The following is a 20,095-nucleotide window of genomic DNA, read 5'->3' on the forward strand; positions in this document are numbered from 1 at the left end:
TTCACCCGAGAGGGCAAACATTTGGCGCCGTTGCCTAGACGAACTCGGGAACGGAAGACACGGATGGCGCACAGACATAATGGGCCTACCCGTTGGTGAAGTAAACCCGGAGGCCGACGACGCGCAGACAGAACTTTACACAGGAGAAGACACGGCAACGCGAGAATTTTCGATTTTGCTCCAGGTAGCCATTCAGACATACATTCGACGAGAAGCAGCAGAGGCAGAAATCCCACCAAGTGTCGTGTGGACAGCGCTGGAGGTTAGCCCGGCAGTAAACCGGTTAATGAACCACCTCCCTCGGCTGCTTGCACAGGCATCACTGGCACAGCAGGCCCACCTGGAGGAGATTGCCCAGGAAGAGCGACGACAACAAATCCTGCAACGCTACGAAGAGAACAGCCGACGGGACACGGAAAGAGATGGCGCCAGGCCAGGAGGGAATTGAACCGTGAACTTCTTATTTTCAAATAAAAGTGTCATTGACACGAGTTGTACTTGAGCAGATGAATTAATAAAGACATGTTTTGATTTAAGAATTGAGAGTTATGGAAATGTGCGACAATTAATGCCAAACCTATTGAATAAAGATAGGAATAGAAAACCGGAAACGAATGAGTGGGAGGCCGTGCAGAGGGCTTTGATTCTGGAGCAGCAAGTAGAACGTAGACGGAGGCTGAGGCAACTTGCCGAAGGACGACCTGCCGAAGGGGGGCCTGAGGGGAACCAAGGAGGTGTCACGGAAGGTGCAGAGGCCGACGGAAATTTCTACGCGTCGCCAGATCATCGTAGGACGCGGAGCCACGAAGAATTTATAGAAGAAACAAGGTTACGGCGAAATCTAGTCGAGGAGACTCGGGATCAGTTTAGGAACTTATCCCTTACGCCACGGAGTGAAGATCACCAACAGGAAGCAGGAGTAGGAGTGTGTTAGAACGAAGGGGAGGGCAACAGTACGGGTGTAGGTGCCACACGCGACAGGCAAAACACCGTACCTCCAGGACACACCACCAACACTACTGGAGGTAGCAGCGCAGGGCCGCAGACACAGACACAACCGCCTCCAGGAAGACGACTAGGGATGGCGAGCAAACAAAAATTACCAAAGTTCATAGGGGACGGCAAGGAAGACCCCTTACGGCACTGTCGTACATGTGAAACCATTTGGTCTGCCAACGGAGTAACAGACCAGGATGACTGGGTACAGCAGTTTCCAGCCACGTTACGTGGAGTCGCCATAGATTGGTACTCCGATGTAGATAAGCAAAAAGTGGCCACATGGGCTACCCTACAGAAGGAATTCACGGAGGAGTTTCAGTTGCTCCGTGATGACAACGAAATTGTAACAGAGATATACAGTACCAAGCAAGGTACTAAGGAGACAGTAGGGGCATACAGTCGAAGGCTGAAAGAACTCTTGGGTAAAATGGAGAGCCAGCTGGCTGAGGGCTTAAAAAAACGATGGTTTGTGGAAGGAATGAAATCCTCCCTACGGAAAAAAATGAAGATTGTACCCCCGACGTCATATGACGACGCCTATAACAGGGCGATGGATCTAGAAAGCGAATACAAAACATCAAGGAAGATAAAAAGTAATAAATATTCATCTGACGATGATGAAGATTCTGACGGAGAGAGCAGTAGCAGTGGCGAATCGAGTAAAAAGGTACACACGCTCCAGAAGGACATGGAACGAATGTTGAGAGAATTCAAGGCCATGAAAGGAAGTACAAGTAAGACGGAAGAAAATGAAGTGTGGTGTACAGACTGTAGGAGCGACGGACACACAAAGGGTACTTGCCCGAAGAAGGCATTCTGTGAGATTTGCCAAATGATGGGACACTCCACCAAGGAGTGCCCATACAATATGAAAACCCGAAGCACGAACCAGGTGTTGTTCACGAAGCAAGCCACAACATCCGCACCAGCGGGTACGGGCCAGCAGACTAATACAACGGCATCATCTAGAGGATACCGGGATAATAGACGCGGCGGTGGAAGAAATAATAACAATAACAACAATAAAAACCGGATCCAGTACGATGCCAAGGGTCGGCCGATGATTCAATGTAGGGCCTACAATCAGTGGGGACACTTCGCCCACGATTGCACGAAGGAAGCCAACCCTCAGCACCTCTGCCGATGGTGCGGGCCAGGCGATCATGAGGACGCAAATTGCCCGAAGCCTGGTGTACGCCTTCTAAACATAGAACCTACGAAGGCAGAAGTATTGGCAATCACAAGGGCACAGGCTAAAAAGATTGCCTACCCAAATCCCCACACGAAGACCGAGAGAGTGCGGGAGGCCAGAGACGAGATCACAAAGGAAATGGCCGCACAAGGACAGAACAGTCACCAGACAGCAAGTCCACCACGGACGAAGGGAGAAGAGGAAATCTTACGGCAAATATTGCAGGTAGAGGTACCCGTGAGAATTCAAGACCTCCTGGAAACTATGCCCCAGCTAAAAACAGCTATTTTAAACTCTGTACCCCCACAAGTAAAAACGAGGGAGGTCGTGAGCCCCACAACCAACCCCGTGTTTAGGGAGGTCACGAGCCCCGCTGTCGACCCCATGTTGTTGGTAGTCAACAGCGGACGCCACCCGGCGGTGGTAGAAATGGGTATACTAGGGACCACCTTAACAGACACTATTGTGGACGGTGGGTCAGGAGTAAATGTACTCCCAGAAGCGACATGGAAAAAATTGGGAAAGCCTACGTTGTGGCCCCCTACGTTCAACCTGCTAGGGGCAGACCAACATGGGATTAAACCCATTGGTACCCTCATGGGCCAGCAGGTGATGATCGGCACGCAACCATTCGTGCTGGATTTTGTGGTAATCCCCCTAAAGCAGAAAGGATATGACGCCATCCTAGGGCGGGGGTGGCTCATTGCAGCAAAAGTGAACCATAACTGGAAGCGGAATACCCTTTCTTTGGAAAACGTCGGGAGGAAGTACGTAATCGATCTCCGTACGCAGATGGTGAGCGAGGAGTTAGCCTCTTCCTCCGACTCGAAGTCTAAGGGACACCGATTAGCGGAGGGTGGAAATAGATGTCGCATGGAGCCTAGTGATGAAGGGGTGTTAGAACTGGAGGCATGCTCAGGGGACGATGGGGACTCCTTGAATGGCCTCTTCCATTGGCAAATGGGAGATTATGAACTATTTACACCCTCGTGCAACGTATTGAGCATCGAAGAAGAACCAGATATATTTCCCCCAGAATATGGCGAGTATAAGGAAGGGGAGGCAGCAGTGAATGAGACGCCGGCACACCAATTCCTGAAGGGGGAGCCTATTAAGTATCAGGAAGCCAAGTTAAAGGAAATGAATCTCGGGGAGACAAGTGACCCCAAGATCATCCTTGTCGAAGATGACTAGAATCCAGTGTTGAAGGCTGCAGCCTTCAAAATTTTCCTTGAATACAAGGATGTCTTTGCATGGACATACAAGGACTTGAAGGGCGTGCCCCCAGAGCTATGTGTGCACCGAATAACATTGGTACCGGGAGCCCAGCCAGTGAGGAAGCGGCCGTACCGAATGAACAAAAATTATGCTGTACGAGTGAACGACGAAATTGAGCGGATGTTGGAAGCAGGCATAATCTTCAGAGTGCAGACAAGCGAATGGGTGTCCCCCATTGTGATTTCCCTCAAGAAAGAGGCCAATCAGATCCGGATCTGTGTAGACTTCCGGTGCCTAAACGCTGTCACTGTTAAAGACCCGTTTCCCATACCCTTCACAGACAGCATCTTGGAGGAAGTAGCTGGACATGAAATCTATTCCTTCATGGATGGGTTCTCTGGTTACAACCAGATATCCATCGCGGAGGAAGATAAGCTGAAAACAACCTTCGTGGTGGAGGACGGTGTGTACACATACAACCGAATGCCCTTCAGTCTATGCAATGCGCCTGCCACCTTTCAGCGCATCATCTTGCACATCTTCGACAAGATGTCGGTGGGGAACTTCAAAGCATTCCTGGATGATTGGTCTATTTACAGCGAACAGGACATCCACTTAAAAACTCTCGGAGAGTGCCTGGAGAGGTGTCGGAGGGCACGATTGGCCCTCAACCCGAAGAAATGTAGATTCATGGTACCACAAGGAAGATTGCTGGGACACATTGTGTGTAAAGAAGGATTGAAAACGGACCCGGACAAGATTCGGGTAATAGTAGAAATGGAACCTCCTACGGACGTCACGGGGGTAAAGTCCTTCCTTGGTCATGTGGGGTACTACAGGAGGTTCATCAAGAACTCCGCTGAGGTGTCCCACCCGTTGGATAAGTTGACAAGGAAAGGGGAACCATACATTTGGGCAGAGCCACAGAGCAAGGCCTTCGAAGAGCTGAAGACAAGGTTGATGGGAGCGCCCATACTGGCATACCCGAACTGGGATAAGGAATTCCACGTTCACGTGGATGCCCCAAACTATGCCATCGGGGCTACATTAGCCCAAGTAGGAGGACACAGGCTGGACCACCCCATTTATTTTGCCAGCAGGTTGCTCTCGAAGGCGGAAAGGAACTACAGTACCACAGAACGTGAAGCACTTGGTATGGTCTATGCCGTACAGAAATTCCGTCATTACCTCCTGGCCACACCATTCACATTTTACGTAGACCACCAGGCACTCATGTATTTAGTAAACAAGCCCATTATCCAGGGGAGGATAAGTCGTTGGCTATTGCTACTACAGGAGTTCACATTTTTAATTGTGGTAAGACCAGGGCGAAGCCATGTCATCGCCGACCAGCTGTCGCGGATTAAGTCGGGGGAACCTCCAGAGGGAGTAAATGATGATTTTCCAGATGCACACTTGTTCCAAATAGCTGTACTCCCTGCGTGGTACAGGAAGATTGGAGAGTACCTATTGACGTTCCGATTTCCGAAGGGTATGCCTCCAGGGGAACGAAGAAAGCTCGTATTAAGGAGCAGGACTTTTTTGCTCATTAACGGGTTACTCTACAAAATGGGGCCGGACCAAATATTAAGGCGTTGTGTCATGGAGGAAGAAGTCTCGAGTGTACTAAGGGAGGCACACGAAGGGCCCGCAGGTGGACATATGGGTCCAGACACCACAGCCCGAAAGGTGCTTCTCGCAGGACTATGGTGGCCAACGGTACATCACGACGCCAGGGAGTGGGTCGTGAGGTGCGACACTTGCCAACGGGCGAGCAAACCTCTGAAGCGGGACTTCATGCCCCTCAACCCGTCGCATGCACAAGAACTCTTTGAGCGATGGGGACTCGACTTTGTGGGTCCTCTTAAGGCCAGCCGCACACGACGGTGCCGGTACATTATAGTTGCGACAGAATACTTGACCAAGTGGGTGGAGGCAAGGGCTCTCCAGGATAATTCGGCAGTAAGCACAGCGAAATTTATTTATGAACAAATCATTACGCGATATGGTATACCTATTCAGTTGACCAGTGACCGGGGAGGCCACTTCGTGAACCATGTCATACGCCGATTGACATCAAACTTCAAGATTTTTCACTCATTCTCAAGTCCGTACTACCCACGTGCCAATGGCCAGGCGGAGGCCACAAATAAAATAATAATGTCGGTGATATATAAGTCTTGTGGAGTGGAGAGGGATGACTGGGAGGAGCGCCTACCATCAGTACTTTGGGCATACCGAACAACTTACAAGGTAACTACTGGACAGACTCCCTTCCAGCTAATGTATGGACAAGAAGCCGTGGTGCCAGTTGAATTCATGGTGCCGAGTCTACGGATTGCCATCGATAATCGCCTTGGCGACATAGAAAGCCTGAGGGAGCGGCTGTAGGCTTTGAATAAATTGGACGAACGAAGGATGATGGCTCAGTGGGCGACAGAAACAGCCCAGCAAAGACGGAAGATGTGGCACGACAAGCATCTCCGGCGAATGAATTTTACTCCCGGACAGCTGGTGTTAAAATTCAATGGGAAGAACGAAATTAAACCTGGGAAATTCAAAGTCCGATGGTTAGGGCCCTTCCGGATACGTGAGGTCAATACGAACGGGGCGATAAAATTATGGACGCTGGACGGAAAGGAGATACCAAACGCAGTCAACGGGTCGAAATTAAAGATCTATCACGAACGGAGGGAACCGGAACCCCCCAATCAGTCAGCCCGCTAAATAAAAGAAAATTTGAAAAAAAAAAATATATATATATATAAAAAATTTATAAAAAAAAAGAAAGAAGTGGCCACCGTACAGTGGGACCACCGACGGTGGAACCATCGTGCGGTGGAACCACCGTGCGGTGATTACACCGTGTGGTGGGAGCCACCGAAGGCGGTCACCAAGCAGCCTGTGGGAGAATAAAACGCCGCCAAACATCAAAGACGCCGCACAACACCACCGCGACGAAGAACAAAACAACCCCGCACACCGCCATCACCGCACAACAAGGGGTAAAGGGAAGAAAAAGCCGAACACCGCACCACCACGCCACCACACGACGCGAAGGGTAAAGCACGGGATACTAGCAAGTACCGCCTTTGATGTTTCTTGCAGCCTTGTTGTGGCTGAGTTCGAACCATTGCCCATACACAACACAACCATTGTCGTTTGCCGTTAAACCACGACGCACAGGCCGACCACCAAGCACCGCACGGCCAGACCAAGCCCGCACAACCCCATGCAGCCACGCCGAAAGACACCACGCAGGCCACGCACAAGGGAGAAAAAGAGGAAGCAGCCGCACGGCGGCAACCAAAAAAAAAGAGGGCCGTTACAAAGGGTAGATTTTTCTAAACAAATCAGTTACAGGGAGATCGATGGATTCAGCAGGGAAAAGGAGTTGGAAGAAACAGCTGCACGCTTCTTCCAATAGCAGCCAGAGGGATAGGGGTAGCAATATCAGGATTTTAGCTTCAGGAGTACGTGTTGCAGGCGGCACCATGGATGCCAGCGCTCGACAAAAACAAAAACAGAAAGCACCATAGGCTGCCGCAAGTGCGAAAAACGACGCCACAGAATGTTACTTTTGAAGGCCTGAATGGATTGGAATGCCGAAAATGGTGGCAGGACACCCCCGATAATGACCTGGTAAAGCAAAACCTCCGGAAGGCACAAGTAGAGTGGGCTATTCGGATGCCCGTGTTCCCTATCCGGGAGTACGAGGGTGCCCTACGCTTCATGGTGGACACCTTCGACGGGCATACATGCACCAACACGTTTGAATACCTCTGGAGGGATGTCACTATATCCTTCAAAGCAGGGGATTTCACGAGGGTATTCGGCATTCCGGGCAGCCAGGGCAAGAAAATAGACTTGAAGGCCAAAAAGATGACACAGGAGGAGAAGGAGCGGTGGATTAAATTAGTCTCCCGGAATTTGACCACAGCGGAGTTGGACAGCGTGGCTAGAGCCACGAAGAGTCGTGGAATCCGTAAGACTTTTGTTGCGGAGGGCCACTGGAGATGCATTATGGATGTCATCAAGAGCAGATTGACAGGGTCGGGTAGGGCGTCGGACATTGCCCTCCCTCAGATTATGCTGATGAATGGGCTAATGAATGGCATCGTATATGATTGGGCAGCGTTACTGGCAGAGCGTATGTATGAGTTTTTGACGCTCCAGCATCGCACATTCTATATGCCTCATTACGCTATATGGTTATTCCTGGAGGCCACACGGGAAGTAGTGTCGGAGGACGAGTTGGAGGTACGGCCGCAGGGACCGTTGACAACGGGAGAACCTCCAATAATGTATTGGAGGCACTTGGACATTGGGCACTCTTCCGCGAAGCGGAAACGGGCGGTGGATAGGGCCTCGGCCTCAAGGGAGCCTGACAGCGGGAGGGATTCCAGCACGGAGGATTCAGAGGTGGAAGATGAGGAGGACGATAGCAGTCAAGCAACGGAGGAGCCTGTACGAGTCCGGTTTGCCCCACCTCTGTTACCGATGGGCACGACTGTGCCAGCATCTGGAGTAGGCGGCACCTCTATTCCGGCCTTCAGACATAGCCATACGCCTGTTACACTTGGTCCCCTCCAGCACGAACACCAAGGAGCACCGTCGGGCCCAACCACAGCGGCACTTACCGAGGACATGGCAGAGTCAGGGACGGAGGAGTCACCACATCAGGTAGTGGGCGTTGAGGAGCAGGGGCCGACGGAGGTGGAGGAGACCGAGCCTCACGTGCGGTTGGACGTCGTGGGTAGTGACGCTGTGGTGACTGTTTCTGTTTCGTTGTTGGAGGAGCCGACGACAGCGAACCATCCCCCGGTCACGGAGATGCGGGCCGACCTCGAGGCTATGCAGAGCTAGCTCACACAGCGGTTTCAGATGACACTGGCACAGCCGGAGGGAGCTATTGTATTCTCACCGTGTCGAGAGACTAGAGCGGAGGTAGTCGACTTGGATGACTCGTCAGGGGAGGCACATGGATTCACAGTTGGGAACGAGGCGGGGGAGGTCGCCTCTGCTGGGTAGGCACCAGGAGATGGTGCACCTTCGGTGGCGGAGACAGTACCTTCACAGCAGGATACAGTAGTGCCCGTTCCACCAGGGATTTCCCAATCTTCGGCACAGACGGGGGAGGATGTTGAGACTTATCTCGCTGACATGGCTGATATGGTAACGAGGGGTAGGCGGGTGGTGGTCGCCGCCCAGACGCAAGCATTGCAGCAGGTGATGGTGGAGCTAGAGCAGGTCCTACAGTTTATGCAGGTGGGCTGCCCGACAGCCTTTGCTACCTGCTTTGAGTCTCAGGGGTGGCCGACTGCGGAGACAAAGGAGATGCTCCAGGCTTGGAGGCTGCGTCAGCCCGTTGTGGAGAGTCGGGTGACGGCAGTTGCCCGCGAGATCGAGCAGGTCTACCAAGATGCCTATTATACATTGAGGCGTACACAGCAGGAGTCTGCAGTCAGGGAGGCTGCCCGAGTAGCGTTGGAGAGAGAGGTGGCCAGTCAGCAGGCCTCATGGGCAGCCGAGAGGGCGCAGTTGTTGGCCCAGCTAGAGATGGCCCGCACAGAGACGACTGAGATCCGAACAGCGAAGACCGAGGTAGAGACCCGTCTGGCAGCCGAGCAAACACGGTTGGTCTGCACGACGGAGGCAGTGGATACAAAAGAGAAGGAGTTGCTGGAAGCCGCACACATGGTGAAGACAGCTTTAGAGAAGGTACTAGTGGTGGAACGGGATGTGGCTGCACGTACTCAGCAGGTGTATGAGCTCCGTGCCCGCTTGGCGACCCAGACACCGATATCTCACACTTCTGCTTCAAGGACGCTTTCTCAGCCCCCTCCCTAGTCTTTTAGATATATTGTATAGGTTGCATTATCTCCATTTTTGTAAGTCGCCTGGAGACGACTTTTCTTTTTGGGGGGGATGATGTTGGCGGCATTATTGTACACGGGAATAACATTAGTTAATTATGTGTAATTGTTTTGGTTAGTTGGCAACTGAGGGGTGGAAGTTGCGGTGCGACGGTTGGCACTCGCACCCCCTCGGTACCCTTTTATACTTCGGAATGTAACTTGTAACATACACTGATTATGAATAGAACATCTGATATACTTTGTTTGATATTTACGGCATTATTCTGCGTTATGTTCTTTATGTCTTAAGTCATTCACCCGAGAGGGCAAACAACTAACCCATGGTATCACCACTTATAAGCTTCTCCATCTAGATGAAGTGTGGCATACTTAATGGCTTATGTCTCTATCATGGGGTTAAGCTGAAAGTATGTATCTAATTTCTACACCCATGAACATGTACTACACTTGCTAGAACCATCGTAGCTAGGAATGGTCAATTTGCCCACTGTTTGTTGCAACTCCTTTATAGATCCTTATCCTCTATCTCCTCTGGGTTTATTTATGTACTTGGCACAAATTTGCTAAGAACATGGCTACATAAAATTCATCACCCAATGATTGATACTCCCTCAAATAATCTGGCCAATCTTCGCCACATTCTTGCTGTCCTACTTGTTCTCTTGGCGGTGCTTATAAGAATTTGAGCATTAAGGGTCTATGAGTTGTTCTACTGGTTGCCATGGAGTTGTTGATCGGAATAGTAGTGTTACTTCCCTCTCCATGGTTGCCATTGTTGCCATTAGTACCGTTGTTCCCTTGATCACCTTGATTTTTGTAATTGATATTAATGGTTTGCATCATTTGAGTCATTAACTGAACCAAATCATTTAAAATCTCTATAGTACTAGGGTTTTGTTGTTCTTTTCTATCATCATAATTTCTTCTTCCTTGGAATCTGAACTAAGAAGATATTGTCTTTTCTTGCAAGTGATGAAGTCTCTATTTTTGAAATTCATAAATTATTTTCAGTCGTTAAACTTCCACACAACCCTCCAGGCTGGGAAGATCACTTGCTTTGATACCATTGTAAAGACCCCGACCAATGTCTATACCGAAATTTTCACCTTTTCCCCAATGTTTAGAAGCTAGACATTTTGTCAAACAGTTCACATGCACTCTAATTGGAAATTTTTCTAACTGAAATGTATTCGGTAAATGTTTTCCATGATTTGGAACAATTTTTCAATATATTTCTCATGCATTAAACATTTCAATACATCAAATATGTTTACTTTACCTAAGGACTACCATTAATCATTAAGTGGTTTACAAGCTTGCTGCTCATACAGAATAATAATAGCGAATACAATTCTGACCTGATTATTCAAACAACATTGTTTGATGTAATATTCCTTCAATAAACCACAGTGCCAAGCATTCAGTTGATGGACGAGTATTCTAAATTTCTAATTATCATCCAATGATCTATTCATCTATTATTTTATTCCACGCCTTCCCCTTGCTAATATAATTCTTCTCCAGCCATCTGAGAATAGTTCCAACAACAAAATAACTCAGATTGTAGTCGTGCAATAACCTCAATCTAGTCCTCACGCTAACCTTAAATGTAATACACAACTACTATAAGTAAGTTAATGCCTCTGCGCAGGAGGTTCGACCAACATTTAAAATTACCCTAGCGCCTTATAATGTTAAATCCCTGCACGAAACCTATGTGATTCCATCTGCAACCAGCTAGGGTAGATATCTCAAAATTGAAAATGATTCCCTTAGGGTTTTCTCAAGCAAGAAGCTCAAACTCCACAATAGAGAAAAAAATAAACAAGCATCCCAAATGAGTTCTCTATTCCTCTTTTTAATTTTCCCACGGAACATTCCCAAAGGGACCTTTTAATTTCCCGCTTACCATATTACATTAAAGCACCTTTATAAAGTAATGTTTACAGTTTTCCCTTTAAATCACTTAAGTCACTTTATAAAATTAATTGAAGTCATCTGGAAAATTTTCTTTATTGGATAACTTTATTTAATAAGTAAATTTATTCCCTGATATAGCCCAAAATTAGCCTATGGGAATTAAATAGGCTGAATGGGACACTTCTAGCTACCCTATGGAAGGAGACATTACATGATGGCATGTGGCTAGCTATCCCATGTTAATGGTAGCAAGGTTTCACCAATAATCCCACAATGGAGAAAGGCAAGATGAGCAGACAATACCATTAAGGATGGAGCCAAAATTCAATGCATCCATATTGAGAACTAGATAAAATAAGATGTTAAATGAAAATTGAGATACATTTATAAAAAAAAAAATTTATGGCTGGGTGATGGAAACAAATTTAAAATCCCAACTTAGAGATGCTTATGGCAATAAATGTCAAGGAATTTTTGTCCAAAGGATGTGGTTTGGAGAGGTCCCCATTCGTGCAAAACTGATAATGTTATGGCTGCTAGTTATTTATAATATGTATGCATAAATTAAGTTTGTGGCCTTCTATTTTATTACTGGGTGAAGGTTTTGTCAGGACATCCATCATACTGTAAGCAATGCTGACATCATCAACCCAGTTTGTAGCATAATAAAGAGTTTTACCGAATTCCATTCCCTTTTATTCCTGGGCATTGATAGAATTAATCATTATTGTTGATATACTGTTTTCTTGGTTTTTGTATTGAAAATGTATTTAAAATATACAAAAATATCAGTTGTGTTTGTATGCATGTTGCTCAAATGTTGTGAATTTTAGCCCTGGTAGGGTTGTAGGGTGTGGTTATCCCTTTCTGGTTATTTTCATAAGCCACCCCTACAAGCAAATAGTCCTATGTGTGTTGACTGATGAAAATGCTAATGGTCCTTTTATTGCATTTATGATGCTATTTAGTTTCATTTTCTGTGTCATTACTCATGAGGTACTTGAGCAACAAAGGAAATTTAAGTTAAGAAACAGTTCAAACTATTCAATATGGAGCCCTGTCTTTACTTATTTGAAAGGCCTTCAGGTGCAAATTAAATTTGTCAAGCATCAACTAATGAGAACAAGGGAATATGGAAATGTAAAGTAAATTGCTCCCCTGGGAGAGTTGATAATAGTCAAGCATTGCAGACTATTTTAAATCTATCAACTCAATGCCTATCCTTATATACTCATCTACTGGAAAGTCTCAGATGTTCTTTCTCACTCTCCCACAAGGAAGGAAGTTTAAAACAATTCTACAGTGAACGTGACTGTTGCATTAGGCACATGTGCTTGGCAAGACCACATGGATACAAAAACATTGATTTCATGTTAAGGCAATATGATTAGTGATTTGTCTTCTTGTGCAATTTCATGGAAATACATATGGCGGAATTGTAACACATTAGAAAACACGAGTTAATATAGAACTCCATAAAGTTAATTCGTTAATTAAAATTTCAAACTGCAACATAGGCCAAAACAAAAGCTCACTTTTCCTTTTACTGTATTAGACTTTAGAACTTATTCACAAGAGCCTTAATTTCCTGAATCAACAAATTTTGATCCATGTCAAACACTTAAGTCTGAGTATTTTCCCCACATTATGCTGTTAAATATTGATGAAAAGGAGTGATTAATACAATGTAAATTTATATATTAGCTCTTCCACAAGAAAAATATGCCACATTGAAATTACAAGTGGAATTGCCATTCAAATAAGAGATCCAAATCTATCTATTGTTCTTTTGTGAGCATTTGCTGTTAGTGTTTACCTTTTTTAGAGTAAAAAAAGAAAAAGAAATAAGAACTGAATACCTGTTTTATTCTTGTGAGAATACTGTTGGCAGAATCCAACTTGGCCTGGAAATGATCATTCTCAAATTTAATTTGGATATAATTGCTCTTTGCATTGCCCCTCCATCCTCCTGTTACAGATCCTGATCGGTTCACCTTGCCATCAAGCGTAACACTCCAAATTCCATGACGAAGGATCAAATCTTTGGCAACTTCATCTGAAGAAGAAATAACATAACCTCCAAAAACTCTCTTCATTGCTTTTTCAAATTTTACATTGTACTCTATTTGCTCAAGTGGCAAAATAACACTTCCTTCAGCATACTTCTGCTGAGCCTTCTTCTGTTGATGAAACCTATCTTCAATCCTTAGCCGGTCAAGGGGCCAGATACGACCAAATCTGGAAATATTTCCAGCCTTCTCCCATATTCGTAACAAATCCGCCGCTGCTTCTGTTGATTCTGTTACGCAGGTCTTCTTTAATGATCCTGTATCACAAGTCACTAAAAAGTGAGGCACACAAAAATTCTAAAACAAATGACATTCTCTAGCCAAAATGAAGACATGTTACCTGAGATAATATTTAGAGCAAGAAAATATTTATGACTTTCTTCAAGTCCCTTCTTAAACCTGAAACATGAGTGCAATGGCCATGATGGCAAAGCTGATTCTATGTCATTTAATGTTCCAAGTTCAGCACTTATCATCCTAAGTCTGGTTTCCAATTCATCTTGGTCTCCTTCTATTTTTAATTTCTGCTGAGTTAATGCCTTCTTCCTAGAGTTATCATCATGTGTTTGAAAAGAACAAAGTAAATCAGATAAAACAGTGAACTTCTCTTTTGCTTCTATAAGTTGTTTTTCCATTGTTTCTTTCTTGGCAGAAAGAAAATTCAGTGAATCTTCTATCACCAGCTGCTGGGTGCAAAGCTCTTGCATTTTCTCTTCTGAAGCAATGATGGTATCTTTTAGTTCTTCTAGGTAGAAGTGAATGGAAGCCTTGGCATTTGAAGAGCTTTTCTCACTCTGAAGCCTACTCACAAGTCCTTGCTTCTGTTCAATTTGCAAATTTATGTAAGAAATTTTCTCCGTGAGACTATGTAAAAGTTGCTCAAGATGACCCAATTTCAAATTTGCATCCTTCGCAGCTTGAAGCTTTCTCTCATACATAGATTTCTGTTCCTCCTTCATAGCAATAGTATCAAGAAGCTGGACTCTTTCACTTTCAAGATTCACTGAGGGCAATTTTAACTGATTTTTTAGTTCCTTGATATGAGCTTTTCTTTTGTCCAGAATAAGTTGTTGTTCGTTTATCCTACACTCTTCAGAGTTCAATTGATCCACTTTTACATCAATTTCTTTTCTTAAGGATAGTAATTCCTCTGACAGGAAGGTACACAACTGACTAGAAATAAATGCTACTTCTGATTCAAGCTGCATAAAACAAAAGAGATTTGAACAATTGAGTAAAAAAAATTTCCACCATGTAAACTAAGGAGAAGTATTGAAGAGCAGGTCTCACTGCCTAATGTTCATATTGCTTTTCGATCTTTTGTGCAATGGCATGGTGCATAACAATTGTACATGATTGCATACAGCAATGTTCCATATCACAAAATTGGCTCATAGATAAAATTAATGAGATTGACAATTCAAAGTTTGAGTTTGGGCTAAGTTCAATAAAGGTATCTACACAAGCTCAAATACCTTAAATACAGATCACCAGTGATAGGTATCAACCTTGGAGGTGCAAAGATACCCATATTCATGTTTTATTAATGTTATTAAAAAAAGATTTAAAATAAATAGACTACATGTCAATAGTAATCAATATTCTATTTCTTGTAATATAATATATATTCATGTGCCACTATGCATCACTTTTTATAATGTTTTTCAAATCATATTCTCAAGGTATATTCCACTTGTATTTTCTTTTTCTAATAATAAAGTTATGAGGGGAGGCATCCAAGCTGAAAGAGCATGCTAGAGGATTGGAAGAATTAGCGCTCAAGCTAGAGGAGCATAGGAGGGAGTTGATGATGAGGAGTTGCTACCCTATAAGAGGAAATAGATGGCATGGCATTCAAGCCAAAGAAGTGCAAGTAAGAGAATTGTAAGCCTGATGTTATCTGCATTGGGAGATGAGATAAGATAAAGATAAATTTATTAATGTCCAACAAATGACCACAAACGGATCAAAGGAACTGGAGGTTACAAACGAGGAGGGCAGCCACCAGCAAGGGCACCAAACGGTGCCCGCAAGAAACAAAACAAAACAAAACAACCGCAACACCCAGGCCAAAGACCAGCCAAGCAAACCCTAGGGGGCCGTAGGAGAGGATTAGATAGAGCAGTATCCCCGCATGATGTGAGGGGTAGGGGCCCCCATTACCAACCCTTGATAAATAATATAAATAAACAATCCTCTTGAGAGCTTCACAAGGGGTATCTAAAACACCAAACTAGTGTCTCAGTTGGTGTTGACCTTAAAAACTAAATTTGCCTTTACCTTTATAGAGATACAAATGAGGAATATGACAAACCAAGATGTAAGGAGAAACAAACAGGAATTATTTTGTATAGAAAAGAAAAGTCATTGAGAAAACTTTGGTGAAATAACTGACTGTAAGAAGCCAATTAAACAAATGTAAAAGAGGAACCCAAATAATTGCAAATTATGATGAATAAGAAGGGAGATACCAAAAGAATAGCGGGCCATTTAAATGAGGTTAAAGTTAATTGTGGATTGCAATGAGACAAAGGAACTACATGGGAAATCATAGGCAGATGAGAAATAAAGATTACAATCAAATACAGGACACATTATGGTGTTGCAAATAGACAGCTATATAAGAAAATAAAGCAAGTCTCCTGACAGGCTGACACACAACTCACATGCCAACCTGTTATGGCACAATAAGAAATAAAGGGAATTACAATCCATGGTCTCTGATTTACCCATTTACATAAAATTGCACATGAAACCAACTTGATATAAAATGTGAATCAAGAACCCATTTGAAGTATAGATTACAAAGCGAAATTCCAGTCATGTGTAGAATAGTCTTTATATTCCACATTGTAATAATGTAAACATTGAAAAGTCATCCACATGAGTTAACTTAAAGCTAATTGTTACATGCATAAGCATTACATTATTTGATATTTCACAACACAAATATATTCCATACTGTTGTGACCATTTCACACATCGCCCCATTAAAATGGGGACCCCCTCTTTTTGCTCTCGTTTTGCCTGTTCTTCTCTCTGCTTTAGGGTTTTGAATTAAATGAGTGAGTCGTCTGGATTAGGGTTAAGCTTTAGGAGTTGCCTTTTGATATTTTCAAGCCGAGTCCAATCTAATTTTGAAAGATTATTGAGCATCCTCGCTGAGATTGCAATTTTGAATTAGCTTGAGTCTGTCAGGAAGTTGAGTATGTCTCAGGATGAGTCCAGTCAGAATTTTGAAGGTAGGTTCAAGTTAGGTCTAAGTGATAGCATTTTAACGATTGAATTATGCAATTCTGTCCGGGTGAATTTTGACCAAATTTTTGAAGGTTTACTAACTTGCCCCTGGCCTTGGAGATGACTTAATTATGCCTTGTCAAGTGATTTGAAGACCTAATTTTTGATATTTTGGCCTGCAGAGGTGAAATCGCCCCTGTCCCTCACCCAGGGACCAGGGCGAAAGTGATATTTTGTGCATATTGGTTATTGACTTGTTTAATTTGTTTTATGCAGGGTCTCCAGGAGGACAAATTGGACGTAAATTGAATATTTTGAGATTTTTGAAGACTCCAAAATGATGAATTTTGAAGATTCAAGACAAGTTCGCTCCTGTCCCTCACCCAGGGACCAGAGCGATTTTCCTCAAGCACACCTTCTTGGACATTTTTTGGATTTGGACTTTTGTTCATAGCTTGCGAAATGATGATATCTTTCCCAGCAAAGGAGAATTGAGATGAAAATTGTGAAGATTTGACCCTAAGGAACAAAATCACTCCTGTCCCTCACTGAAGAACCGGAGCTTGTTTTTCAAAGTTACACTGTCCTTGCAGGATCAAGACAATTTTTTTGATTGGAAGAGATCAAGGAGGGCATGTTTTGTCCATTGAATATAATTTGAGTAATTGGCAAGCAAGGAAATATGCTAAAATGACAAAATCGCTCTTGTCCCTCACTGAAGGACCAGAGCTCGAATGCCAAGTTTGCCTTATCCTTGCAAGATTTAAATGATTTCGCGATTTGAGAAGAACAAGGGAAGTACGTTTTGCTCATTGAATATAACTTGGATGGACCAAAATGGAGAATATCGATCCATAATGGCCAAGGCGCTCCTGTCCCTCTCTCAGGGACCAAGGCGAATTTTAAAGGTAGCTCCTGTCCCTCTCCCAGGGACCAGAGTGATTTTCTCAAGAGATAAGTTTTTGGCCAAGGTAAAGCGAATTTCAAGCTTGATATGAAGGAAAGAGGGTATAGTCACTCCATTGAAGATAATTTTGAAGGTTGCAAAACGCAAAGTGAGCCCATAATGGCCAGGGCGCTCCTGTCCCTCTCCAAGGGACCAGAGCGATCTCCTCATAAGGCAAATTTCCCGCAAAGTTAAAATGAATTTCATGTTTGGGATGAGTAAAGGAAGGCCTAATCGCTCCATTGAAGACAATTTTGAAAGTTGGCGAAACACAAGTGAGCTTATAAATGCAAGATCGCTCCTGTCCCTCTCCAAGGGACCAGGGCGAAATATAGATTGTCCAGCCTCCCTCTCCGAATTTGGACAAGTCCGAGCCTAGGCGCATGATGGAGATGATATTAGGAATGCTTCGAAGAGGAGCAAAGTTGCAAAGACCATGAGAACTTGATGGAAATGGCCAAAGCGCTCCTGTCCCTCACCCAGGGACCAGAGCGAAATCTTCAAATTTCCTGATTGCCTAACATTTTGAAGTGCTATTGTCGTTTACAAGACTCGAGATAGGATAAGGAACAATGATTTACGCCTTGAAGAGAATTTGATGTTGATATGATTATGGATTTGTGCCATGGACTAAAATTCGCTCTTGTCCTTCACTGGAGGACCAAGGCGATTTCTATAAAATCAAGCATCTCCCTCCAGAATCACGCCAAGACAAGGTTTTACGAAATGAGGAACGCCTTTTGGAAAACGATGGACAAGGAAACATCCACAAGAATTGACAATTTTTGGCTCAAGTATAAAATTCGCTCCTGTCCTTCACTGGAGGACCAGGGCGAAAATCCTTAGAAGGGCTCGTTTTGTCTTGAGAGGGCGCGAATTGAACATGCATTAAGCGAACAATAGAGATCATTGATTGCCTCACATCATAAATTGACAATGTGGAAAACGAGGATCAAGGACGAAAGGATGAAATCGCTCCTGTCCCTCACCAAGGGACCAGGGCGAAAATGGTTCTAAAGGGCATTCATTCAAAAATTGAATAGATCAAACTCAAAGTCACGAATGAAAACCCCATTTTGGGCGTAAAGAAAGAGACTTCGAACGTAAAAGGCAAGAAGTATGAGGTCTAGAATAAAATCGCTCCTGTCCTTCAGTCAAGGACCAGGGCGAAATTGCTTTAAAACAAGTTCCTTCCAAAGATGAAATAAATTAAACCCCAAATGCCAAGCAAGAATGCTATTTTGGACATCCAAGATGAGACTTGGAACGTGAGAAGCGAGAGATACAAGACCAAAATGAAGGGGGCGCTCCTGTCCCTCTCCAAGGGACCAGAGCGATCTTGTTAATATCTATTGTTTTCCATGCTTGGGCGCCAATATCATTCAAATTGCATTAAATGCCAAGTTCGATAAAACCTTGAAACATTTTGAAATTAAATTGACATTTAATAAGTGCGCATGGTATTTAATAATTAATTTTAGCCTTTTAAAAAATCGAAATTTAATTGCAAAGGCATTTAATTAATTAATTAAATTATTAAATGAAAGGAGTGCGCTTGGGGGGTATTATTTTAATATTATTTATGAAGTCGGCCTCTTCTTTTATTTTATTTTGTTTATTTTTTGGCCTATTTTCCAAGTCGGCCTATTGGAAATTGCCAAGATGAGCGCCTATATAGTGGAGGTGTGTTGAGCAATTTTAATCCATCATTCATTCATTTGTTCGAATGCGATTTTTGAAGAAGTAATAAAGGAGCGAAATCTCATCCAAGGAGAAGTGTGAGTTTTGATCCAAGGAGGAGTGCGAATTTTGTTGGAGGTGGAGCGAATTGTTCCTCAAGGCGTTGAAGACCCACAAGGTGGTGAAGTTGATGAAGGAAGCGCCTTTGCTAGAGGACTTCGATATTCATTTTGCCTAGCAAATCTCTTATTGTTTTTGCATCTTTTTTAGAGCTAATTCTCCAAGAAAGGTATGGCAAGATCTTCCTAGCCTAATTTTGAAATTTTGAAATTTTGAATTTCCAATTGCATAATCGTCATATTTAGGAAATGATAATTCAAGGATTTATCATTAAGTTTCCTAAATTTAAAGCTTAAACTTAATCTATATTTTTACGTTCCAAGGTATATTGCTCATTATGAAATGTTATGTAGGCATCACGATGGCGACCCCAAAGCCAAGAGCATCCACCAGTCGTCCAGCCCTCATGAAGGAAGATCAAAGGAATGAAGAAATGGAGACCAAGATCGTGTCAAAATGGAGCAACATTGGAGATACCAACTTGGGAAACTTCAGTGTGAAGAAGTTTCGAGAGGTCCCTTACATTGGAAAGCCATCACCTGTCGCAAGGAGAATAATTGAAAGTGGCATTATCAAGGCGGCCGGCTTCCCTCCAGCAGTCCAGTGCCATGAGCTGATGATCGAGTGTGCTCGCCATTATGACCCACAGTCAAGATCGATCATGTCCAAGGAAGGAAACACTTTAGCTTATCTTTCAGATGAGGCTATCAGTGAAGCTCTCCATCTGCCAGAACATAAAGACATGATTTACAAAAGCTTGGAAGGAGCTAGATCCATGTACGAAGATGATCCAGACACTTGCTTGAGCATCATCAACAAGAATTGGCTACTCAAA

The 20,095-nt window shown here is 44.1% G+C and overlaps 1 protein-coding gene across 2 annotated transcripts in view; it reads right to left on the minus strand.

The window, feature by feature from the left end:
* LOC131062169 (uncharacterized) overlaps positions 1-20,095 on the minus strand; it is a 65,043-nt gene that overhangs the window by 27,489 nt on the left and 17,459 nt on the right. For both annotated transcript variants that reach the window (XM_057995884.2, XM_057995883.2), the window contains exons 6-7: positions 13,618-14,479; positions 13,068-13,534 (exon numbers count right to left, since the gene is read on the minus strand). In XM_057995884.2, the coding sequence (XP_057851867.2) occupies positions 13,068-13,534; positions 13,618-14,479 (1,329 nt within the window). The remainder of the gene's footprint in view (positions 1-13,067; positions 13,535-13,617; positions 14,480-20,095) is intronic.

Source organism: Cryptomeria japonica, chromosome 5, assembly GCF_030272615.1.
Source record: "Cryptomeria japonica chromosome 5, Sugi_1.0, whole genome shotgun sequence".
NCBI lineage: Eukaryota > Viridiplantae > Streptophyta > Pinopsida > Cupressales > Cupressaceae > Cryptomeria > Cryptomeria japonica.